The sequence below is a fragment of the Ylistrum balloti genome, unplaced genomic scaffold (assembly GCF_031769215.1).
Source record: "Ylistrum balloti isolate Yb309-2 unplaced genomic scaffold, AGI_CSIRO_Ybal_v1 Utg370362, whole genome shotgun sequence".
Taxonomy (NCBI): domain Eukaryota; kingdom Metazoa; phylum Mollusca; class Bivalvia; order Pectinida; family Pectinidae; genus Ylistrum; species Ylistrum balloti.
The window spans coordinates 33,038-59,717 of NW_026782256.1; the positions used below are offsets into that span (position 1 = coordinate 33,038).

At 37.3% G+C, this 26,680-nt stretch overlaps 1 protein-coding gene across 1 annotated transcript; it reads left to right on the forward strand.

Annotated features, from left to right (window-relative positions):
- Nucleotides 1–680: 680 nt before the first annotated feature.
- Nucleotides 681–26,680, forward strand: LOC132553870 (myosin light chain kinase, smooth muscle-like). The gene is made up of 7 exons (XM_060218149.1): nt 681–813; nt 7,410–7,694; nt 9,283–9,567; nt 19,418–19,717; nt 24,316–24,603; nt 24,814–25,940; nt 26,633–26,680. Exons 1-7 carry the CDS (start codon nt 708–710, stop codon nt 26,678–26,680), a joined length of 2,439 nt encoding a protein of 812 aa, XP_060074132.1. The 5' UTR covers nt 681–707.

Genomic DNA, 26,680 nt, shown 5'->3' on the forward strand with positions numbered 1-26,680 from the left:
TTAATCAACAAATTAAATCAGACTAGAAAATTTCTTGTTTTTAACGAAGTTGTAAATGAAGTTTAAGCTCCTCTGTATGTCAATTTCATTTTAGTCAAAACTCCTTATAATGACTCATTATATTTTTACACTCTAGTTTTAATCATTTACTTTCATTTTCAGAAAACAACACTAGAACGCTGGTTTCTGCGCCACAGAGGTCTCACCTCCTCCTGGACATGAATACTACGCCTGAAAAAAATAGTGCAATATCAGTGATAGAAGATGATGACGGTGCTGTATCTGTGTCAAGTACATCACAGAAACATGTCGGTGATACCACAGTCACGCAAAAGATGAAACTTCGTAGATCGGAAAGCAATACAGAGGAAGAGGAACGAGACACAATCATTGAAACAAAGCTTACATCTCCCGGTGGAACTTATCACTATGAAAAAGATGTGACCAAGTCCAAACGCAAAATCACACAGCGAGGGTCGGATTACTTTTCTCGGAGTAAATATGTAGTGAGAAAGAAAAGAGACGATTCTGGAGAGGAAATTGAAGAACATGATATTTTACTGGAGTCAGATAACTTTTCTGTTACAAAGGGGGAAGCATGGGGGGATAAGGCTGAGGCTAAAGTGGAAATGTCCAAGCCAATGGACACACTACTCCCTCCAAAACAAACATCAAAGGATGTTGGGGGAGATAAGGCAGGTGGGCGAATGAATGTGTCCAAGACAAGTAGTGGTTACGGCAGTGTTTCTGGGTCAGACGAGGAGGAAAAAGAAGAGACCATAATTATCTATGGAAACCAGGGCAGACCATCAGGTGAGTATCCGTTAAACTAGAACCTTACATACCCAGTATGAGAGAAACAGACAATGACACAAACAAACAATGATGGTAGTAGAGGTGTAGTACTAAGGGGGTGAAGCAAATGTTTACAAGTAAAAAAAGATCAGAAATGCTCTCCTGTTGACTGTTTAAGGTGACCTTGTCAGAAATTAGATCCTTATTGTCTGGACAACCAGGATCTATTAAACTTAAAAATGAAAATTTTAAAGTATCAAATCTCTGGTTAATTCTTATAAAGAGTGTATCATTATCTATGAAGTGTTATCAATATTGATCGGCTTGTTAGTGGTATCTTTACTATGTAGATAATTAACTGTATATAAAGTTTACCCTGTATCTCCCCCCTCCCTACCCCCTCCCAATTTCTCAGATCATTATAGCATTATAGTCAGTAAATAAAACATACTCTCTACACTTTAACAGCCATAAAAATAACATCAAAATATCACCACGACGTTAGAAAGTCTCATTCCATAAATTCCTATGTAGGAACGATTAAGTCTGTGAATATGTCAACGATTTTAAAAGTGTTTTTCTAAATGTCAAATTTATATCCTCAAGGTTGGCAGGGAAAATTTGTGTACAATGATTGAGGTTACAAAGTAAGTGTTTGTGAAGTGTCAGCAGAAAGTCTGTTTAACATGTATGTTTTGTTAGTGTGTGTTAGTGTCTGAGAGCGTATATTGATATTACAGATCAAATTAGAAGTACACTTCACTTTTCGCCACCTCCTGTTTTCTGGTTACCTGCGTTCATTTATCATATATCGCAGGCATTTCCTACTTTATAACAGCTTTACTCAATGCTGCATTGTGTGGATGTTTATCTGTTTCTATGTAATTTTTACCAACACACAGATTACCGACGCTGTTCCAGTACCAACATATTCAGTAACCTGGCTCCCAACAATCAGGACTGCTTTGAAAATCTCCCTTGCTTATCCTCATGTCACATGTTTGAATGTCCTGTAGCTGATTGGAGGATTAGTATGTCATTGTGTCTGATTGGTCCCCATCACCATTGATGCATCCTAACTCCTCATTAGTCTAGTCATACTAACACCTTTTGTGTCCTATTGTTTGATTGGTTGTGGTCCCTTTACATGTTTGTGATTCCTTTGTGTAACCCTTTACCTGATTGACTATTGTCCTCCATGCAATTCCTTATTATATTTGTCTTCACTTCTGATTGGTCAGGGATTTCCTTCTGTTTATAATTTCTCATGTGACAGATTAGTTCATTGGACAATCTTTTCTTTTATATCACCCTGACTTTGTCATATTGAATTAAGGAACAGAAACGTTAAGGAGATTTTGAGATGCTTTCTTAGTCTTACTGATGGGATGACAGACATTTGGGATTGTGTGGTTTATTTACTATAGTACACTGACCAATCAACATTCTGGTAATTCTCCATATTTCAGTTGACCTTTAGAACATGATGACCTCAGCCATACTAGTTGATGGTAAAATCAAGTTGACCAAACCTCATATAGCTTTAATCTTAAGTGTTCTTATACAAATAACACTAAGTTGTACAGTAGTAAGCCCCATGATCTTTATAAAAATGGAATTTTACTCAAATTTTTTCAATGCATTTTAAATTCAATTCAATATTTCTTGTCCAGTTTTCATGTTAAGCTTTCAGTAGTCAGAATCATTGTCTACTCGGCACTCCATTTGGAGGATGAAGTGGTGAGCTCGGCAGTAGTCATTTACCTCTAATGAAGATTGATGGAGAAGAAATTGAAATAAAGAGGCCTGATTAACGACTGCTAGTCTATACTTTACTGAATGTGATTGGCTGTCAGCACAGTGACACATGTATCTAAATTCTCAAGAATATTTGTTTGAACTACTGTTCCTTGAAAAGTCTACAAATAGCTTGTGGAGTTTGGTGTGTGTCTGCATTTGTTTGTGTCTAGGGCGCCAGGAATAGCAGCACCATTTAAACCATTTTCTTCTGAACTCTGATGCTCTCTCAAGCTTTGTTGATGGAATGCTAACTAACTTTGAAGCAAATATGCACAGAAATACTGGCTGATTCTCAAATAAACTACGTTGTTTTGTGTTGATTTTGATCTCTGAATCGCCATTTAAGTTTGTTCCAGTTGTACATTCTGTATATTAATTCTATAATCAGATATTTGATCTATAATGGTAAAGTCGATGAACTTACCTTCCAGTACTTAACATCATAACCTACATATTACAGAGTCATGGCCCTTTACTCATTTTCATACTAATATTTTCCTGCAGCATAACTTCGTAGATTTATCACCTACATTCAATAAACATTGTTGTACATTTATGTCTAATGTATTAAAAGAATGGAGTGTCACTGAAACAATATCTTGTTCATCTCACTACACAGAGTTATGGACCCTTATCAATATCAGAATCACATTTATATTAGGGTTATGAATTTTCTCTGTCAGGGTTTTGCTCTCTAAGTGAGATATCATCCTTAAGGGTGGTGTCCATTGACTGAGACAAACCAAAGTCTACAAAAGCAAGTTCTGTACTGATAATCTTCATTTGACTTTCGGCTTTGAATTTATTGTTGTAGTAAGTTTATTTTGGGAATAATTTCATTGGTCAGAGTATTATTCAACATCTGGGTTACAACATTTCAGTATGATAGTACTATAAAAAAGCCCAACATTCATCCCTTTAATTGGTTAACTATATGATGTTGTCTGACCCACACTGTAAAGAAGATGTCAAACATGAAACAAGCAATAATTGATATTTCAAGAGAAATGATGTGATATTTTTTCTTCCTAATGTATCAAATACCTACTGGACATCGGTGCTTGACCATGATTGTTCATTAAGGAACTTCTTTGTCTAAGATTCTTTTTGTAAGAAAGCATCAGCTTAAAATTGTAAAAAAAATTCTTCAACTTTTATGAAGTTTGAAAAAATAATTGCTATAATTTTTTTATGAAAGCTAAAATAAAACAATGCTTGTAAAACACAGGGATATGTAAACTAATTCTCCAAACTCATTTATTTATATATATATCAGTAATTACCAGGAAAGACCATAAACAACATTCTTCTCCATAAAAATTTAAGTGATGTATGAGATGGTTGGTCAGGGAAGGGTTATAGAGTTCAGTGGGACTAGCTGGTCAGAGAAGTGCATTTGTTAGTAGGGGTTGAATTTCTGTATAGATATAATGCTGAACGCTTTCACTGCTCTGCAGATCTATAATTCAAATCATCTCTGTAGGTCCTGTTTAAAGCACAATACATGTAGATTGTGAGGAGAGAACAAATTTGAGGGTAGATATGAGACGTATTCAGTCTGATGGAGTGCTGTGTGAAGGATTAGCGGCCTACCTCTGTGTTATTAGCTTGATTATAAGTCAGATCTTATCAGTGTATCAGACCTCTGATAAATAGCCCACTTGCACACACCATGTGTAAGTGTCCTAGAGTTATCTCCCTTATTCCATAATATTGTAAATTCCAACTTTTACCCGAATTGGCTGAGGTCCAAATTGAACAGCTTATCTCCTCGGCCCTGTCTAACAGAAAGACAGAAAATTCCACACATTATTTCTGCAAAGTCTATTACTTCTCAGTTTGCCAAATCTAATAGAGAAACCTCAGCGAAAAAAAATGATTCTATAATAAATAATTTAGATGTACATTAGAAGAGAAGCAAGTTTTCATAGTAACTGCTTTATTTGAAGGTGCAGGTGTTTCTTATATGCAATTATTTCCTGTTTCTTCTGCCAGCAGTAATTTTCTATGTCTACAAAATTGGTTTATATCTTTGGTACCAATATAACTATTTCTTGTTTGCATAATTAGAAAAGTTGTTATTTTTGGAAGTAGCGTGCTCTGTATTGTATCATCATCAGGCCATTGTTTAACAGAAGGAGCCCATCTCTGGTCTCCAAGCTGCAGTACAATAGTTGATCAAAGTTGATATAGGTACAAGCTTATCTTATTATAAACTTTAGGGTTGAAGTATTTCAGTAACGTCAGATGGTAACATAGGAGGTGCGACTCTCCATACAACAGTTCATTGATGTTTAACATTTTCTTCCCGCGCTTGGGTTTGCCAAATCTCCTCTATGCCTGGAATTCACTAGTTCTCAGTGAAGAAATCAATTTAGGGTATTTCAACGCTAAACAGAGCACGCGTAAACATAGAGTGGGCTTCTCTCACCTGGCTGCAGTAGCTATCGTCATGGGGACCTCATGGTAAACACCACATTCTCCTCTACTTCTCCATATAGGAATAATTGGAACCATGTTCCAGGACACAGGTAACTTTTCTCACTTATAGATTGTGATTTGTGAGATTTGTGTTTATGAATGATAGCTTACTCGTTATAGGCTCATTTCCTGGTATAAAAGAATTTATCATTATCATTTTTTTTTTTAATTTTTTCTAAGATCATCATCATCATTGTGAACTGACATCATCTTCCTCGTCATGATCTTTCACCATCAATAAGGATTTATTGATACTGTAACCTTTGTACTTATGTGTATTTCGGAATGTTATACATTTGTTAATAATTCCATTTGTTTTGATTTGTACAATTGTTTTCGTTGTGAATGTTTCTGATATATATCAGTGCAATATATTTCATGAAATCTTTTTATCTGACTTCACGAGTGAAAAGTTAATATTTGTCATTTTTTTCTTCCTTCAATATTAAGAAACTTTAAAAAAAATGATAGTTATAAAGTTCTATTAAACTTACCTTCATCATTTTTCGTATATCTAACAACGTGATTATTGACAGAAAATATTTCAAACTATTTCAAGAAATACGGTTTGATTTTGATTTCTGGTAGAATGATATACAGTAATGTGCTGACCACTTTATTATTTTATATACTATAATGCTCGTGTTAGAGAGGTGTTAATATACTGAATAGATTGGTGCTTATAGAGAGGTGTCATAATACACAATGGATTGGTCCTTATAGAGAGGTGTCAGTATACTCAATAGATTGGTCACAGAGAGGTGTTAATATACTCAATAGATTGGTCCTTATAGAGAGGTGTCAGTATACTCAATAGATTGGTCACAGAGAGGTGTTAATATACTCAATAGATTGGTCCTTATAGAGAGGTGTCATAATACACAATGGATTGGTCACAGAGAGGTGTTAATATATTCAATAGATTGGTCACAGAGAGGTGTCAGTATACTCAATAGATTGGTCACAGAGAGGTGTTAATATACTCAATAGATTGGTGCTTATAGAGAGGTGTCATAATACACAATGGATTGGTCCTTATAGAGAGGTGTCAGTATACTCAATAGATTGGTGCTTATAGAGAGGTGTCATAATACACAATGGATTGGTCCTTATAGAGAGGTGTTGATATACTCAATAGATTGGTGCTATAGAGAGGTGTCATAATACACAATGGATTGGTCACAGAGAGGTGTCAATATAGACAATGGATTGGTCATCATAAAGATTTTTCAGTAAACCCAAAGGTTTGGGTGTCACTATAGAGAGGTATTGGTATACACAATGGATTGGTCACTATAGAGAGTTATTGGTATACACAATAGATAGGTCACTATATAGAGGTGCCATTATGGACAGGTATCTGTATACACAGAACTAGTTAGCTGTAGTGCCCTCAATATCCCTAGAGTCTTTTTCCGGTTTCAGATGTATAAAGTAGAATGCAGTAACAGTGCTGAGCCTGTCAGAAAATGCATGGATGTACTTATATTATGGACACATAAATGTACCTACATATACCTGTATTTTAAGAGGAAAATATATACACACAAAGTATTGTTAGCTTTACAAAACAACAAATCAGCTTTTATATCTGGAGAAAATATAACTAATTGCTTGTAATACCATAGTAGAGATTTTCTCATGGTGACTAATCCAATTATTGGTAAACTTGTTCATTTTCTTTAAAGAAAGAGGAGTTTTGAACATTTCATCTTAAAACTGTTAAGCTGACCATACTCCTTTTTGTCCATGTTTTTTTTTCTCCAGCCTCCACAGCAGGAACTGGTGTAAAAGAATGATTGTGTCTGGCCAGAGTAGACATGAACTGCCACATTTCCATATCCTCATACCATTCCCTACCTTCCCTACTCTCTTCTCCTCATCTTCCTATACTTGTAACATCTCACCCATATTGTGACTGTGTGTGAATTCATTGACAACTTAACATTGTTCATTATATTTTGTGTATCAATTGTGTGACTTTAGTGCACAGCGTTTTTTTTACTGTTTTATGGTACGTTATGTCATTCAACAAGTTGTCATGTTTGACCTTCAGTTAGTGATCATTTACTAGCGTATCGTCATTACTTTGCCTGCACTAAGACTGTCACGTTTATTATGGACATATGGCTGCTTAATTGCTTCCTTTTTTTTTACGGCTACACATTATCGGAATTGTAACGGTAAAGCCAGCGAAGACATCATGTGCTTTTAATGTTTCGCTTTTCGTCTCTGATTAAAGGAAGTTGCTTTGGCAGGGGACAAACTTTGTAATGGTGACAAACGTTAATTTCTGCCCAAGTCTCACGGTTTTACAAACATGTTTACTTCAGGTTGTCCAGAGATTCGGACCACGTTGAAGGAGGTTCTGACACTAGAGGGCAGTTCAGCTATCCTGGAGTGTGCTGTAACCTGTTCCCCTATCCCCACAGTGTCCTGGAGTAAAGACAATAAGGCCCTCGGCTCCTCTGTACGCTATGAAACAAAGTTTGATAGCTCATCAGGGAAAGCCACTCTCACCATCAAAAGTGCTGGGATGAATGACATGGGCGAATACAAGTGTAACTTTCGTAATCCTCTTGGAGAGGCTGAAACAACATCAAAACTCATCGTAAAAAGTAAGTCTGTGATAGGAAATTGGATGAATGTTATATAATGGTGTTGTAACCATCACATAAGACATATAATTCAGTTCTGTAATATTGGTTTTCTCAGAATTTCCAGGTGTACCAAAAGCTTGATGCAAAGGGATAGAAATTTTTGTGGTGATCATGACACATAGTTTTGTTTTCTCTATTAATCTTATTTTCAAGGTTTCTTTTTTTGTGTTGTCATTTTCTATCTTCTAAAATAGTGAAAATAATAACTCTCTCTCTCCAAAAAAGAGAAATTTTCAATATCTGTTTACCTGTATATACATGTAAGTATATAGACAATATCTACAAATCCTTTATGAGGATTGACAGTATCTTTTCACCTGTATATAAGTGTATAGACGTATATACATTCCTTTGTAAGGATTTTGTGTACTTTCAGTAATATATACAACTTCCATCTTATTTATAAAGTATTATAGTACACAAGGGTAAGAGGTGAGATGAAATGTTACAGTACATACGTACAATCTCAATCACATCATACATTTAGTTAAATTCACTATAGATATTTACCATACTGTCAAATCTATTATTTTGGTGGGGGTCAAATTTTGCTGATTCTGTGGGTACTATAAACAGTCAAAATTGACATGAATATTCATGAATTTAAGAAACAGAGAAGAAGCATTTAAAAACACACACAAATATACATGATATAGTGAAATATTGTGTTGTATGACCATGTACACGTATGTGAATTCATACAACAGTGTGCCCACACATCTCCATGTCTGTGGTACAGTAAGATCAGACAAGGGAACCTCACCTTTATGACATCACAATCAGATAAGATGATACCACTGTGGTGTCACAGCTCTACATTGTTCGAATTTACATTCAGGGATATCTTGTTATCAGCAACTGACAGACGATATTCATATACACACTTTTTTAAAAATTCCATGTTCAGTGTTGCATTTGAAATGTCAATCAGTTTTTTTAATCCTTTTTGAAATTATTTAGAAGTTATTTGAACCTTTATCATATCAACAAGATCTGACAGATTGTGCTAGTCTACACAGTTACACGAAAGTGTACATCCCTTAAGGTTTCTATTTAAACCAGGTGTACAATTCTGACTGTGATAAACATGAGAATCAGTTTATTTGCTCAAGCTCACTTGTGTAAAATATTTGGAAGATGTGTGGATGTGATTTTTGATAAACATACAGACGCCACATGTTGCTGTATTTACATATGTTTCTCGATATCAACGGTCAACACTTTCCGTATGGTGTTAGCTCAGTTTCACAGAAACATGCTTTTCTGTAGTATAGACACTCATGATATTTACCAAGATACAGAAGAATAAATCTAGGTCAAGTGAATCCATCTGTCATAGCAGTCTTATTGTCTACATATTGTTCGAAGAGTAATACTTGATTTCCTACTCTTTGACAACACATCAGAAAACTGCATCGTGAAATTTGGCATTTAAAGCAGAAAAAAAAAAGACAACTTATGGCTTTATTCACTTTGACACAACTTTTTATTTTTTTTTATATCAATCTTCAGTTTGATAATCTTGCATAATTTTACTTTGATACAGAGAAAGCCACAAGAAAGCCAGAGTTCAAAAAGAGGCTGAAAGAACAGTCGGTGACGGAAGGTCAAGCCGTTGAACTAGAATGTGTGATAAAAGAGGCTTCCACTGTGTCATGGTACAAGGATGGGATTATTCAGCGCAACTCGGCTGACTTTAAACAGACCTTTGATGGTGTCACTGCTAAACTGGAAATCTCAGAAATATTTCTCGATGACAAGGGCGAATATGCATGTGTGGCCAAAAATGATCTGGGCGAGACTAAGACAGTGTGTAAAATTAATGTGAAAGGTAATTTGAACAGCTTGTATATCTGACTTTTTTTCTGTCACTGTGGTGCTTGTACTACACCTCTCTTCTACTGTGTCTTCAATGTCTGTGATATAACAGAGGATGTCATTGGTCACTGGGTGACCTAATGACCTCTCATTGTCCTTGTGCTTCATTGGATGTTTATGATTGATGTTTTCATTTCAAATTTATATGTTAATTTATTAAAAAGATGTTCATTATTAGTATATTTTGAAAGTCATTAATCAAATTTGAACAAGAAATAATACATTTTTTGTTTTGAAGATTTATTTGACAATCACTAAATCACAAACATTTTATTTAACAATTCTAATGCTTTATTTAATCACACTGTATAATTCATATATTATTTTTCACATGTTTCCTCCCCTACATTCAAAAATAGACTCTCTCATTATCAGAACCAGACCATTCTATTGTGAAATGTAGGGGTGGAAACATTGATGGAGTTGGTGTAAATTAAAGCTGTTTTCCTCCCCTTTCCTCATCCTTCTGCTCTTGTTGCTGCTATTTTGCTTTTACCCTGAAGTATTATACAAACTCTGAGCTTTATCTAACTTTGGGTTTTCAGCAGTGAATTACCAATATTAGTCGTTCTATCTTATGCTTTATCTGTATTATAGAGAATACAAAATATATCTATGCAAACAAATTCAAAAATTTGTTTTGCTAGATTAACCAAACTTTTTAATTAGGATTTAAAACCAAAACGAAGATTAGATATCAAACTTCTGTTTTTCGTATATGAAGGGGAAAAAGTCTTATCTATTAATAGAATTTTTGTTTTCATCTCCCTGTGACTTATATGAATTTGTTCTTTGGTCTCTAATATTTTCAAAACAATTAATTTTGATATCCTTACAAGTTAGTTATTTAGATTTTCCAATTAAATACTGTTGTGTGTGTTCTAGGATTTTCTTCCCTGATATTACCCTTACCCAGCATAGATTGATATTTAAGAAATTGTTAACTGCACAAATTGAATATAATTTCCACATATCAGGGCACAGTTTGTATCAGACATGATACACCGGTGAATAGAACATATTGACCTTCATCTTAAAAGACTTCCAAATGATACTAAGAAAGGGAGGTAATTTTATGTGTCATAGTAAATTTTTGTTTTGACACACTTTGATGTACAAATAATAAAGTATAACGTATTAAAGTTGAAAACTTTGCTCACTGTTTGCTTGTGTTTCTGAAGCATGCAAGGAATTCGGTTAGCTCAGCATACACATTGATGAGCTGTTATTATCAGGAGTGGCCGAGGTGTGGAGCACTTACGTCTCATATACTTATACAGGAGATTAGGAGAGACTGATCTCAGTGATTATAATCATATCGTCTTTTCTTCTGGCACTTTTGTTTGATTAATACACCAAAGATGATCGTTCTTACTGCACACTCGAGAGATAAGATTAACCAATCAGCACTTAGATTAGTTCTTTGTTACTTAATTACACAGTCAGGAAATGAATTGTTCTAATGGAAGATTAATTACTGAGTAGTTTCCAAGTGTCCTCACCTGTCATTGGCCACGTTTTAGAGAAGGATACCACTAAGGTTATGAGAAATAAATTTCACCCTTTGACCCCCATTTTGTTACAAGGAATATCTTAGATGAAAGTGATGGTTCAGTCCATTTAGAATTAAAGTTATGAAATCAGAAAGAGGAGGGAAACTACCACGATATTTTCTATATCAAGGTATTATGGAAAAGATGGATGAGATTTAAGAGCAGATGTGTTGAGTTAGAGATATCAAGTGTTAGGGTCCATGGCTATCAACTGGTGCATCAGGTCCCCTGGATAGTGAACCATTCCTTGGTAGGAATCAGTGTGGACATTCTGTATAGGATGGCATTAGCCTGGATTTCTACCTTAAAGCAAGGGAGGGGGTCTCACTTCAGGGGATACACACACAGTAATGTCTAGTTAGTGGAGTCCATCATCCATCAAGTGTCTCACCTCAGGGGATACACACACAGTAATGTCTAGTTAGTGGAGTGCATTATTCATCAACTGTCTCACCTCAGGGGACACACACAGTAATGTCTAGTTAGTGGAGTCCATCATTCATCAAGTGTCTCACTTCAGGGGATACACACACAGTAATATCTAGTTAGTCCATCATCCATCAAGTGTCTCACTTCAGGGGATACACACACAGTAATGTCTAGTTAGTGGAGTGCATCATTCATCAAGTGTCTCACTTCAGGGGATACACACACAGTAATGTCTAGTTAGTGGAGTGCATCATTCATCAAGTGTCTCACTTCAGGGGATACACACACAGTAATGTCTAGTTAGTGGAGTCCATCATTCATCAAGTGTCTCACTTCAGGGGATACACACACAGTAATATCTAGTTAGTCCATCATCCATCAAGTGTCTCACTTCAGGGGATACACACACAGTAATGTCTAGTTAGTGGAGTGCATCATTCATCAAGTTTCTCACTTCAGGGGACACACACACAGTAATGTCTAGTTAGTGGAGTCCATCATTCATCAAGTGTCTCACCTCAGGGGATACACACACAGTAATGTCTAGTCAGTGGAGTGCATCATTCATCAAGTGTCTCACCTCAGGGGATACACACACAGTAATGTCTAGTTAGTGGAGTGCATCATTCATCAAGTGTCTCACTTCAGGGGATACACACACAGTAATGTCTAGTTAGTGGAGTCCATCATTCATCAAGTGTCTCACCTCAGGGGATACACACAGTAATGTCTAGTTAGTGGAGTGCATCATTCATCAAGTGTCTCACTTCAGGGGATACACACACAGTAATGTCAAGTTAGTGGAGTGCATTATTCATCAACTGTCTCACCTCAGGGGATACACACAGTAATGTCTAGTTAGTGGAGTGCATCATTCATCAAGTGTCTCACCTCAGGGGATACACACACAGTAATGTCAAGTTAGTGGAGTGCATTATTCATCAACTGTCTCACCTCAGGGGATACACACAGTAATGTCTAGTTAGTGGAGTCCATCATTCATCAAGTTTCTCACCTCAGGGGATACACACACAGTAATGTCTAGTTAGTGGAGTCCATCATTCATCAAGTGTCTCACCTCAGGGGATACACACACAGTAATATCTAGTTAGTGGAGTCCATCATTCATCAAGTGTCTCACCTCAGGGGATACACACACAGTAATGTCTAGTTAGTGGAGTGCATCATTCATCAAGTGTCTCACCTCAGGGGATACACACACAGTAATGTCTAGTTAGTGGAGTGCATCATTCATCAAGTGTCTCACCTCAGGGGATACACACACAGTAATGTCTAGTTAGTGCATCATTCATCAAGTGTCTCACTTCAGGGGATACACACACAGTAATGTCTAGTCAGTCGAGTGCATCATTCATCAAGTGTCTCACCTCAGGGGATACACACACAGTAATGTCTAGTTAGTGGAGTCCATCATTCATCAAGTGTCTCACCTCAGGGGATACACACACAGTAATGTCTAGTCAGTGGAGTGCATCATTCATCAAGTGTCTCACCTCAGGGGATACACACACAGTAATGTCTAGTTAGTGGAGTGCATCATTCATCAAGTGTCTCACCTCAGGGGATACACACACAGTAATGTCTAGTTAGTGGAGTCCATCATTCATCAATTGTCTTACTTCAGGGGATACACACACAGTAATGTCTAGTTAGTGGAGTCTATCACTCCTTTTAACACCTAATTTGTGACATAACATATATACTTCACACTGAAAACTGAACTGTAATAAAGAGAGTTGGAATAATACCAGACTGATTGATTGAGAATTCCTCACAGTCACAACTGTGGATTTACACTCACAAACACAAGGATAAGTAATAAATCATCTGCTGGCAAGGACACTATACTGTTGATGTAGAGGACACTGTATTGTAGCAGTAGAGAACACTGTACTGTAATGGTAGAGGACACTGTACTGTAATGGTAGAGGACGCTGTACTGTGATGGTAGAGGACACTGTACTGTAATGGTAGAGGACACTGTACTGTGATGGTAGAGGACACTGTACTGTAATGGTAGAGGACACTGTACTGTGATGGTAGAGAACACTGTACTGTGATGGTAGAGGACACTGTACTGTAATGGTAGAGGACACTGTACTGTGATGGTAGAGAACACTGTATTGTAGCAGTAGAGAACACTGTACTGTAATGGTAGAGGACACTGTACTGTAATGGTAGAGGACGCTGTACTGTGATGGTAGAGGACACTGTACTGTAATGGTAGAGGACACTGTACTGTGATGGTAGAGGACACTGTACTGTGATGGTAGAGAACACTGTACTGTAATGGTAGAGGACACTGTACTGTGATGGTAGAGGACACTGTACTGTAATGGTAGAGGACACTGTACTGTGATGGTAGAGAACACTGTATTGTAGTAGTAGAGAACACTGTACTGTAATGGTAGAGGACACTGCACTGTGATGGTAGAGGACACTGTACTGTAATGGTAGAGGACACTGTACTGTAATGGTAGAGGACACTGTACTGTGATGGTAGAGGACACTGTACTGTAATGGTAGAGGACACTGTACTGTGATGGTAGAGAACACTGTACTGTAATGGTAGAGGACACTGTACTGTGATGGTAGAGGACACTGTACTGTGATGGTAGAGGACACTGTCCTGTGATGGTAGAGAACACTGTACTGTAATGGCAGAGGACACTGTACTGTGATGGTAGAGGACACTGTACTGTAATGGTAGAGGACACTGTACTGTAGCAGTAGAGAACACTGTACTGTAATGGTAGAAGACACTGTACTGTAATGGTAGAGGACACTGTATTGTAGCCGTAGAGAACTTTGTACTGTAATGGTAGAAGACACTGTACCATAATGGTAGAGGACACTGTACCGTAATGGTAGAGAACACTGTACTGTAATGGTAGAGGACACTGTACTGTGATGGTAGAGGACACTATACTGTAATGGTAGAGGACACTGTACTGTGATGGTAGAGGACACTGTACCGTGATGGTAGAGAACACTGTACTGTAATGGTAGAGGACACTGTACTGTGATGGTAGAGGTCACTGTACTGTAATGGTAGAGGACACTGTACTGTGATGGTAGAGAACACTGTACTGTTATGGTAGAGGACGCTGTACTGTGATGGTAGAGGACACTGCACTGTGATGGTAGAGGACACTGTACTGTAATGGTAGAGGACACTTTACTGTAATGGTAGAGGACACTGTACTGTGATGGTAGAGGACACTGTACTGTAATGGTAGAGGACACTGTACTGTGATGGTAGAGGACGCTGTACTGTGATGGTAGAGGACACTGTACTGTAATGGTAGAGGACACTGTACTGTGATGGTAGAGGACACTGTACTGTAATGGTAGAGGACACTGTACTGTGATGGTAGAGAACACTGTAATGTAATGGTAGAGGACACTGTACTGTGATGGTAGAGGACACTGTACTGTGATGGTAGAGAACACTGTACTGTAATGGTAGAGGACACTGTACTGTAATGGTAGAGGACACTGTATTGTAGCCGTAGAGGACACTGTACTGTAATGGTAGAGGACACTGTACTGTGATGGTAGAGGACACTGTACTGTGATGGTAGAGGACACTGTACTGTAGTGGTGGAGAGCACTGTACTATAATGGTAGAGAACGCTGTACTGTAATGGTAGAGGTCACTGTACTGTAGCAGTAGAGAACACTGTACTGTAATGGTAGAGGACACTGTACTGTGATGGTAGAGGACACTGTACTGTGATGGTAGAGGACACTGTACTGTAGTGGTGGAGAGCACTGTACTATAATGGTAGAGAACGCTGTACTGTAATGGTAGAGGTCACTGTACTGTAGCAGTAGAGAACACTGTACTGTAATGGTAGAGGACACTGCACTGTAATGGTAGAGGACACTGCACTGTAGCAGTAGAGAACACTGTACTGTGATGGTAGAGGACACTGTACTGTAGTGGTGGAGAGCACTGTACTATAATGGTAGAGAACACTGTACTGTAATGGTAGAGGTCACTGTACTGTAGCAGTAGAGAACACTGTACTGTGATGGTAGAGGACACTGTACTGTAGTGGTGGAGAGCACTGTACTATAATGGTAGAGAACACTGTACTGTAATGGTAGAGGTCACTGTACTGTAGCAGTAGAGAACACTGTACTGTGATGGTAGAGGTCACTGTACTGTAATGGTAGAGGACACTGCACTGTAGCAGTAGAGAACACTGCACTGTAGCAGTAGAGGACACTGTACTGTAATGGTAGAGAACACTGTACTGTAATGGTAGAGGACACTGCACTGTAGCAGTAGAGAACACTGTACTGTAATGGTAGAGAACACTGTACTGTAATGGTAGAGGACACTGTACTGTAATGGTAGAGAACACTGTACTGTAATGGTAGAAAACATAGCACTGTATTAGAGGCCTCTCTTTAACATACAGAAACAGTCAATCACCTCTCAAATTAACAGAAAATTGACTTTCTTCTTCACAATTCATGATAATGTAAACAGCACCAAGCATATTTGTAGGGTCACAGCATAAACTTATCAGTAACTTCATTTTAGCCATGTGGGCAGCCCTATTGAGTGATCATCTGGTTATTACTTTCATTCTAGAGATAAAAATTGTCTTATCATGAATTAGGACGATACCAGATCCATGCATAGAGAAAATAACCAATTTTCTGCCATCAGTAAGCATGGGATTGGGGTACATAAGCCTTCCTAAATAAACAGCAATCTTTGCCAGGCAAGGTTGTAATGCCCAGATCAAACGAAGGATAAAACTAGTGACAAAATACATGTAGAAAAAAACATTTATATCAAAATTACCTTCTGTGATCGGGAACATGTTTTGCAACAGCTGTTTAAATGTAGTGGATTTTTAAACACAGACAGACAAATTTGACCGTTAAAATTGGAATAGAAAAAAAAATTAGTAAAGAAATAGAAATATAAAGATCTACAGCTTTTTACATGACTTTCAACTTATTTAAACACTTTAGATAAAATTAGGTTTAATAGGGTAGGAAAGCTAGCTAAATTTTACATTTTTATAGTATCATATCCCAGGTTGTGATTATTAGTGAATATTAGCTGTTGTATCAGATTTTAGTCAGTGATTAAGTATACCCAGTATGGGGTCCCCACCTGTGACATAGGAGGTACACTATGAAGTTCTAAATCAGCTGGACGCTGAGCACTATTCAGGTGAGACAAGTGGTCCTAATGTAGACTCCATAATCTGATTTAGATTCGTAAATCTAACTTTTACAATTTTCAGTGTGCTCATTTCTCTGGCTGGTTACATTACAGGAGGTGCTGAAGTATACTGATACAGCTAGTGTATAACTGGCTCGTCTGGGAGCTTGGGGAATGAAGATTTAGTTATGTATGGAGAAAATTACGTATCAGGCAATATCTTAATATCATGCTCTGGTAGAATCATTTGAGTTGGAAATCTATATGGCTAATTTCTGTTGTGATGATGTTCAGGATTCTCTATCAAGGGTAGTACATGTTGTTGATTTACAAACCATCACAGCATCATTCATAACCCAACATTTGTCGTCTTCATGTAGATTTGGATTTGTTGATGGTCAAAACATACTCATACCCATCTGAAATTACTCAAATGCCACCAAAGTAGGAGACAGCATTATAGTTATCAAAGCTCTGGTCAAGGTCATAAAACTGAGGAAAATAATTGTGATGCCACGGAAATGTTACTGTCAAGATCACAAAAATGTTTGTTATTATTTTCATCAGTAGATATATAAATATTTGAGTCTCTTCCATTAGACTTTGGAAACAAGAAAAAGTAAACATAGAAAACAAAACAAATTGCCTTAGCCAGGCTTTTACCGTCAACATCATCCAAAATTTTGAAAGGAATCTGGTTCCATGTTTTCATCAGTGAAGCGATAAGGCTCCTATAGGCCTGACACAGTTTTCCTACACTACTACTAATAGTTCAAAGGTTCAGGGAATCACAGCTGGTCGTAAGATGTTCAACATCTATACAGTATCAAACAAGATTTCAAAGTTTACGTTTAATGTTGGAAAACAAGCAACATTTTGGTTGATAAAGCATCTACAGCAGACAATAGCCTTGGTTAAATTACAAATACTGCAATTTCTTTATTATAAGCCACACAGACAATATACAACTGTTATGCAGCACATATAATATACAACTATTATATATTACATGCAACATACCGCTGTGTGCAGCACATACAACATGTAATTGTTATACAAAACAATACAGCCTATGACTGTTATACAAACAATAATTTGTTATGCACCAAACATGGTATACAGCTGTTGTACAAATACAACGTACAGCTGTTGTTCAACACTATTTAGAACTGTCATACTACATACAGCTGTTGTACAATACTACATAGTACTGTCATGCAAGATACAGCTGTTTTACAACACTATAGAACTATCATACAACATACAGCTGTTGTACAACACTACATAGAACTGTCATACAACATACAGCTGTTGTACAACACTACATAGAACTGTTACAAAACACATATAGTATACAATCACTTTTGTATATCACATCTGATGGTTCCGTATAACTATAGTGTATTTACGGTATAATTAAAGAGTTTCCTGGCCATTAGATGGTAAGACCAGAATGTTTTTGAGTGGAACTCTCTGAAGTTTTCCAGACAAAAACATTAAATAACTTTATATACATTGACTATCTAAAGGTTTTTTTGTCGTTCATCTTATCGGAGAAATAAGATCGTGTTTTCTCAGCATAAAGGAAGCTGGATCTCCACTATCTATTTATATACATTCCAATCCATACAATAGTGACACTTAAATTTACTCAATTTTCAGCACTGACAGTTATATTTCTTAACATTAAATAAAACTGGCAGATTTGATTTTTAGTGTAGTTACTATCTAAAAGTGCTTTAAAATTTCAATCTTCCAAAACTTTTAACTGAGCAGGTTTTTAAATTTCACATTTCTTTTGGATTTTCACAACCTGACATGGCATTGAATAATGAAGTTTTCTTGCAAGCTGTTTCTCAGTTATCTGATATAAATGGAAACCATCTTAAGCTTTTAAGTGTTGACAAAAGAAAAATAATTATTTTCTTATCAAAGAAAGATTCATTTCTTTTCAAATTTAACGTTTATTTCTCATTTTTGTTTTTTGTTGGTTTGTTTTTGGGGAGGGGGGTTTTCTTTAATTGATTGAAATAACATTGAATAAAGAAGAGAGGTAAAGGTATCAGATGATTTAATTTATGACTTGTTCCTAATCATAGTATTGGAGTATATTTGCTTCTATCATATATTTTTCATTACATGAGGCTTTACAAGAATTTAGAAGAAGAAGAAACATTAATTGGAAGATGCTTTGTTAGAATCTAAATAACAATCAAATACAAGAAAAATTAGTGTAATGGCTCAGCAGAAAAATTTCTATGGTACACGAGACGGATAAGTGTTTGGCAGTAGTTATATCTGGGTGACTGATCTCCTGAACATTTCCAGAGCTTGTTAACGAGATGTATTGATTGACATGTATATTTTGTACACGGAGTTACTTATAATACAAAGAATAATTACAAATTTCTGAATTTTACAGCTAATCATCAGCTGATTGATAAAAAAAACTACTGTCACACAAACTCTGTTTACCACCATTCAAACTCCTACAAATGTACCTTCACACAAACACTATTATTATTATTATCAGACCTTACTATTGTTCTAAAAAAAATGAAAAACTTAAATACTTTATTTTTAAATAATTAATTTTCTTTCATTCATAGAAACTGCAAGTGATGCAAATGTTGCCCCTATATTCCTGACAAAGCCAAGCAGTAAAATTCTGAATGGTGGAGACACACTTTTGCTGGACTGTGATGTCATTGGCACGCCGAAACCAAAAATCTGCTGGACAAGGGATGGCAACGAATTAACTAGTAACCATGGCTGCAAAGAGACCTATGATGGGCGTGTGGCAACACTCAGGATTTCAGATGCCAGTAAGGATGACAGTGGCAAATATGAATGTACCGCCGAGAATAATGAAGGCAAAGTCACAGTGGACGCACTCATTGTAGTCAAAGGTAGATATATACTGTAAACTTCAAAACAACATTAGATGGGAGATTATTGTTAAGGTGTATCACTTCAGATGGGGGAGTATTGTTAGGATGTATCATTGTTAGGGTGTATCACTTCAGATGGGAGAGTATTGCTAGGGTGTATCACTTCAGATGGGAGAGTATTGTTAGGGTGTATCACTTCAGATGGGGGAGTATTGTTAGGGTGTATCACTTCAGATGGGGGAGTATTGTTAGGGTGTATCACTTCAGATGGGAGAGTATAGGTAGTCTGTAAAACATAAGAAGGGAGAGAAATGTTAGGGTGTATCACTTCAGATGGGGGAGTATTGTTAGGGTGTATCATTGTTAGGGTGTATCACTTCAGATGGGGGAGGTATGGGAGAGTGTATCACTTCAGATGGGGATTGATATTGTTAGGGTGTATCACTTCAGATGGGGAGAGTATTGTTAGGGTGTATTCAGATGGGAGAGTATTGTTAGGGTGTATCACAGATGGGAGAGTATTGTTAGGGTGTATCACTTCAGATTAGATCAGGGGAGAGTATTGTTAGGGTGAGATGGGGGAGTATTGTTAGGGTGTATCACTTCAGATGGGGGAGTATTGTTAGGGTGGTATTGTTAGGGTGTATCACTTCAGATGGGAGAGTATTGTTAGGGTGTATCACTTCAGATGGGGGAGTATTGTTAGGGTGTATCACTTCAGATGGGAGAGTATTGTTAGGGTGTATCACTTCAGATGGGAGAGTATTGTTAGGGTGTATCACTTCAGATGGGGGAGTATTGTTAGGGTGTATCACTTCAGATGGGAGAGTATTGTTAGGGTGTATCACTTCAGATGGGAGAGTATTGTTAGGGTGTATCACTTCAGATGGGGGAGTATTGTTAGGGTGTATCACTTCAGATGGGAGAGTATTGTTAGGGTGTATCACTTCAGATGGGGGAGTATTGTTATTGTTAGGGTGTATCACTTCAGATGGGAGAGTATTGTTAGGGTGTATCACTTCAGATGGGGGAGTATTGTTAGGGTGTATCACTTCAGATGGGTGAGTATTGTTAGGGTGTATCACTTCAGATGGGAGAGTATTGTTAGGGTGTATCACTTCAGATGGGGGAGTATTGTTAGGGTGTATCACTTCAGATGGGGGAGTATTGTTAGGGTGTATCACTTCAGATGGGGGAGTATTGTTAGGGTGTATCACTTCAGATGGGAGAGTATTGTTAGGGTGTATCACTTCAGATGGGAGAGTATTGTTAGGGTGTATCACTTCAGATGGGGGAGTATTGTTAGGGTGTATCACTTCAGATGGGAGAGTATTGTTAGGGTGTATCACTTCAGATGGGTGAGTATTGTTAGGGTGTATCAGTTCAGATGGGGGAGTATTGTTAGGGTGTATCACTTCAGATGGGAGAGTATTGTTAGGGTGTATCACTTCAGATGTTGGAGTATTGTTAGGGTGTATCACTTCAGATGGGGGAGTATTGTTAGGGTGTATCACTTCAGATGGGGGAGTATTGTTATTGTTAGGGTGTATCTCTTCAGATGGGGGAGTATTGTTAGGGTGTATCACTTCAGATGGGGGAGTATTGTTAGGGTGTATCACTTCAGATGGGGAGTATTGTTAGGGTGTATCACTTCAGATGGGGGAGTATTGTTAGGGTGTATCACTTCAGATGGGGGAGTATTGTTAGGGTGTATCACTTCAGATGGGAGAGTATTGTTAGGGTGTATCACTTCAGATGGGGGAGTATTGTTAGGGTGTATCACTTCAGATGGGAGAGTATTGTTAGGGTGTATCACTTCAGATGGGGGAGTATTGTTAGGGTGTATCACTTCAGATGGGGGAGTATTGTTAGGGTGTATCACTTCAGATGGGGGAGTATTGTTAGGGTGTATCACTTCAGATGGGGGAGTATTGTTAGGGTGTATCACTTCAGATGGGGTGTATCACTTCAGATGGGAGAGTATTGTTAGGGTGTATCACTTCAGATGGGTGAGTATTGTTAGGGTGTATCACTTCAGATGGGAGAGTATTGTTAGGGTGTATCACTTCAGATGGGGGTGTATCACTTCAGATGGGGGAGTATTGTTAGGGTGTATCACTTCAGATGGGGGAGTATTGTTAGGGTGTATCACTTCAGATGGGGGAGTATTGTTAGGGTGTATCGCAGTTTTCTTCACCATGATTTCCAGTTGAATATGAAAAGGGATAAAGTAATCTACCAGATCACTCTGGTATTGTGTATCCTGGCCCTCAGGACTGCTGTTGATAAACCTAGTTGGTACAGTTTTTTATATCGATAATCTATTATGTACTACCCGTATTTGGCAGTGACCTGTTTTAGAAGTATTGGTGCTATAAATATATTGTTCCTACTTATGGCTCTATATCACACAATGGGTAATTAAACACCTCAGAGTGCTTTCAGTTTGTTTAATAACTATAATGTTAAATGGTTTATACTCCCTAAGGAACAAATACTGTATATATGGTAAGCCTGGTCATCATAACATGACTTGAGATATTCTACTGTAATACTATTTACAGGCTTTGATCCTGTGTATTTAGACAACCATTTATGATAGGTTTTTTTTTACTTATCATACTACCACACCTGTGAATTTTACTTATATTTTGAGTGTAAATTTTATATACTGTCACAGGTGTGAATCTTACTTACCATTAGAGGTATAAATTTTGATTACCACCATACGTATAAATATTTACTTACTGTCATAAATGTAAATTTTACTTACCTTCACAGGTGTAAATTTGAATTACAGTCAAAATTGTAAATTTTACAAACTGCCACAGGTGTAAATTTTACTAACTGCCACAGGTGTGAATTTTACTTAATGCCACAGGTGTAAATTTTACTTACTGACACAGGTGTAAATTTTACTTACTGACACAGGTGTAAATTTTACTTAATGCCATAGGTGTAAATTTTACTTACAGTCAAAATTGGAAATTTTACTTAATGCCACATTTGTAAATTTTACTTAATGCCACAGGTGTAAATTTTACTTACTGACACAGGTGTAAATTTTACTTAATGCCACAGGTGTAAATTTTACTTACTGACACAGGTGTAAATTTTACTCACTGTCACAGGTGTAAATTTTACTTACTGCCACAGGTGTAAATTTTACTCACTGCCACAGGTACGAATCTTTATTCTGTTTTGTGATTAAGTTGATCAGACTTGGTAAGTATGTGCCAGTTAACATACTTGGCTAATCTGAGTAATATGTGTATTGACAAATGAACGATTCCATTGATAAATTTTAATGAGATAAAATGTTCCACAGAGTGTGTGATGACATCGCACTATTTAACTGTTATAAAAATAGTTAAATTTCTGATTGTGTCAACGCTAATATTGAAATTCTGCAAATGAAAGTAAGAAAATTTCCATTAAAAGCATTTGGTTTTACAAAATTACATCCATCTGGTATTAAAATTCTAAATCACAATATGAAAGTTGATGAAACACTTCACCATCAGGACAATTAGCTAATTTATTTCTGTGTCAACTCTGACATGCAAAATGTCAACTTGTGACAAATTTCTTGAGAACTGAATAAATTTTGATAAACTTTATTCGCCTAATAAGATTAATATATCTCGTATCACCAAAGAGCTCCTGTTCAGGTTGACTTTACCATAATGACTGATAATAGTGGGAACTGTGGGTCGGACTTAGTCACCTTATCACAAACTACCTTGTACCTACCATTCAGTGTGTATTGGCTGTACAGATATCAAACTTGAATAATGTACACCCTCAAAATCCAGATTCAATTAGCCCTGATCAATGACAGAACAGTCTATCTCTGAAATCTGGGGGTGATAGCTTACTGGTGCATGAGTAATATCAGGTATTAAAGTAGTATACAAATGTTACATGTTAACGGTCAAGTATTGTCAGAAAAACATTGGGATTAAAACATTTAAAAACCTACCAGAATTGTCATCAAATTGATATACAAGATTTGTTAAATGTGAGCTCGATGACATGTGAGAGCATAATTGGAACAGAAATATCTCTACAATGATGACGTATTGAAGGGGGGTCGGGCTGCGGCAGGGACTCCAACATGATGGCAATTTGAAGGCTCAGTGTTTACGACGAAAATAATTCTCCGGAATGGAAATGTCACCAGACTGTGTAATTACCTGTATACTCTGTAATTACCTGTATATTACTGTAGATCATGGCCAATAACTTAACACAGTTCACAAAATTCTGACAATTTTGTGCAATTAATACCGTATGACATATACTACAAGTGTGTGTGATCAGAATTCCAGGTCTATTTCTGTCATAACTGACCAAGTGAACATTGATTGGATCCAACCAGTATGTTACCATGTTCTGTCGGAGTATCAGTTTTCCCTATTTTATCATATATAAAATAGATTTGGGCAGAACGTTGTAGAACCATGTTTGTATCGGACTGGATTTATATCTGTTGATTTGGTAAAGTTGACAAGGCAGAGTGATGGTTTCCTTACCTTAGTAATATCACAGGAAGCAGAATGCTTTGACTGTAACTATGAACAAATTAAGACAATTACGTCTCACATTTTTCACAGCAAAACAAGGTCCTCCAGTCATCCTACATCAGCTGAGTGATGTCAGTGTGGTCCCTGGGAAGTCCGTCACTCTCCAGTGTGACGTCAGAGGAACTCCGGTTCCGATGATCATGTGGAGAAAAGACGGTCAAGTCATTGGAAACATGCCTGACTTCCATCAGACTTACGACAGTAACGTGGCTCGACTCACTATCAAGGAAATATTCGAACAAGATGATGGATGTTACGACTGTGTAGCTAGGAATAATTTCGGATCTGTGACATCAACATGCAAGTTAAAAGTGAAAGGTAAGGAAAAGAAGACGATCTCATCATTCAAATTTATCAAAATTTGTGAAATCAAAGTCAACAGATAATATCAATACCGATTATTTTATTTGTATCAGCTGATTTAAAAATTATTGTCCATTACACCAAGGTCAAGGTCAGTCACTTATTTCACATATTTCATAAGTCCAAGATATTATTATTCTTATCATTACAAATCCATTTTTGCAGATGAAAATAGTGCCAAAAACAAAATGTCCCCAAAATTGGGAGTGCGCAATAAAACTCAACAGAAGACAGACTGGATTGTGGGTAGGGACAAAGGTCAAACAACAACACCTACGCCGACCCTGCCAAAAGACACCGGGGTCAAGAGAAGTGAGAGTATGCGAGTCACATCCGACTATGGAGTTCGTGATCGTTTAATGAAAAAAATAGAGGACAAAAGTGCAAAATCTACCTCCGAGAAAGAAGATTTTAACAAAGTCTTAAATGGTTTAGGGAAAGGTTCCAAGGCAATGGAGGATTCTAACGACAATCCTTTTAAATCGCTCAAAGATGACGAGAAAAAGCGTGCGTCAACATTTAGAGATTTAGACAAAGGTAAAGACAAAGTTAAGGTGGATAATGACCCGCCTTGGAAAAATGTTTCATTACGGCGAACAGAAAGTGCACGTGTTCCAACAAAACCAGTTTGGTCACGTGACAAAATAGAAGAGAAACAAGTAGAACAATCAGATAAATCGACACCAGAAAAACCCAAAACTTCCTCCACAGGTGCTTCAACCGACTCAAAACCTTCCATTAGAACATCATTAAATCTAGAGAAATCAGACTCTGTTACGAAAGTTCCACCTCAAACAGATATGCCTCCACGGCCTACTATAACGCTTCGTAGGTCAGAAAGTGCACGTGTTGGTCAGTCTCTATTCCAAAAGAAAGATTTTCTGGCTCGTGCGATTGATTTAGCAATGGAAAAATCGAAACAGCAGGAAATTAACAATAATCGATACCAGGTAATAGAGGAATCACCGCCATCGTCGTCGTCATCACTACCCATCACAGAGAAAGAACAGACGAAGAAGTCAGAGAACACCGACTTGTCCACAAATGGTGCTACAGAGGAAAAATCAGGTTCAACAAAACTGGGAAGGACACAAAGTGCAAGACTTCTGTTCGAGAATAAATGTAATTCCCCGGATATCAAACCAGAGACGCCATTGGCAAGTTTTCTGGCTCGTAAAGAAAATGGATTAAGACGAACCTCAAGTCTGAAGGTCACCCCTGCTGAAAAGGAGGCAGGATGGTTCAGAAACAAATCCCAGCAGAATGGCCTCAATTCCTCTCCGTTGACTAAGGTATGTCAAGATTTTATCAGGTGTCTACTTTTTATGACCTTTCTAGTTTATTAGAAGATATATACTCTTACCCATGTCTGCCACATTGTGTCCCTTTATTATTTACCCCATAGTCACATTTCATCCTGTCACAATCCTGTCACATTGTGTCCCTTTACTATTTACCCCATAGTCACATTTCATCCTGTCACAATCCTGTCACATTGTGTCCTTTACTATTAACCCCATAGTCACATTTCATCCTATCATATTGTGTCCCTTCACTATTTACCCCATAGTCACATTTCATCCTGTCACAATCCTGTCACATTGTGTCCCTTTACTATTTACCCCATAGTCACATTTCATCCTGTCACAATCCTGTCACAATCCTGTCACATTGTGTCCTTTACTATTAACCCCATAGTCACATTTCATCCTGTCACATTGTGTCCCTTCACTATTTACCCCATAGTCACATTTCATCCTGTCACAATCCTGTCACATTTTGTCCCTTCACTGTTTACCCCATAGTCACATTTCATCCTGTCACAATCCTGTCACATTGTGTCCCTTTACTGTTCACCCCATAGTCACATTTCATCCTGTCACAATCCTGTCACATTGTGTCCCTTCACTATTTACCCCATAGTAAGATTACATCAAGTTCTATACCTGATCTGATTCTGGTTTGCATTCATGTCTTGTGACAGGTCTTCAATGAAATAGTGCAGTCTGTACCAATAGGTGTTAACTTGTAG

Excerpts from the sequence above, each read along its gene's own strand:
- LOC132553870 (XM_060218149.1), top strand. The coding sequence starts at position 708 with ATGAATGTGTCCAAGACAAGTAGTGGTTACGGCAGTGTTTCTGGGTCA. Across the intron at positions 814-7,409 it reads AAACCAGGGCAGACCATCAG|GTTGTCCAGAGATTCGGACC; the intron begins GTGAGTATCCGT and ends TGTTTACTTCAG. Across the intron at positions 7,695-9,282 it reads ATCAAAACTCATCGTAAAAA|AGAAAGCCACAAGAAAGCCA; the intron begins GTAAGTCTGTGA and ends ACTTTGATACAG.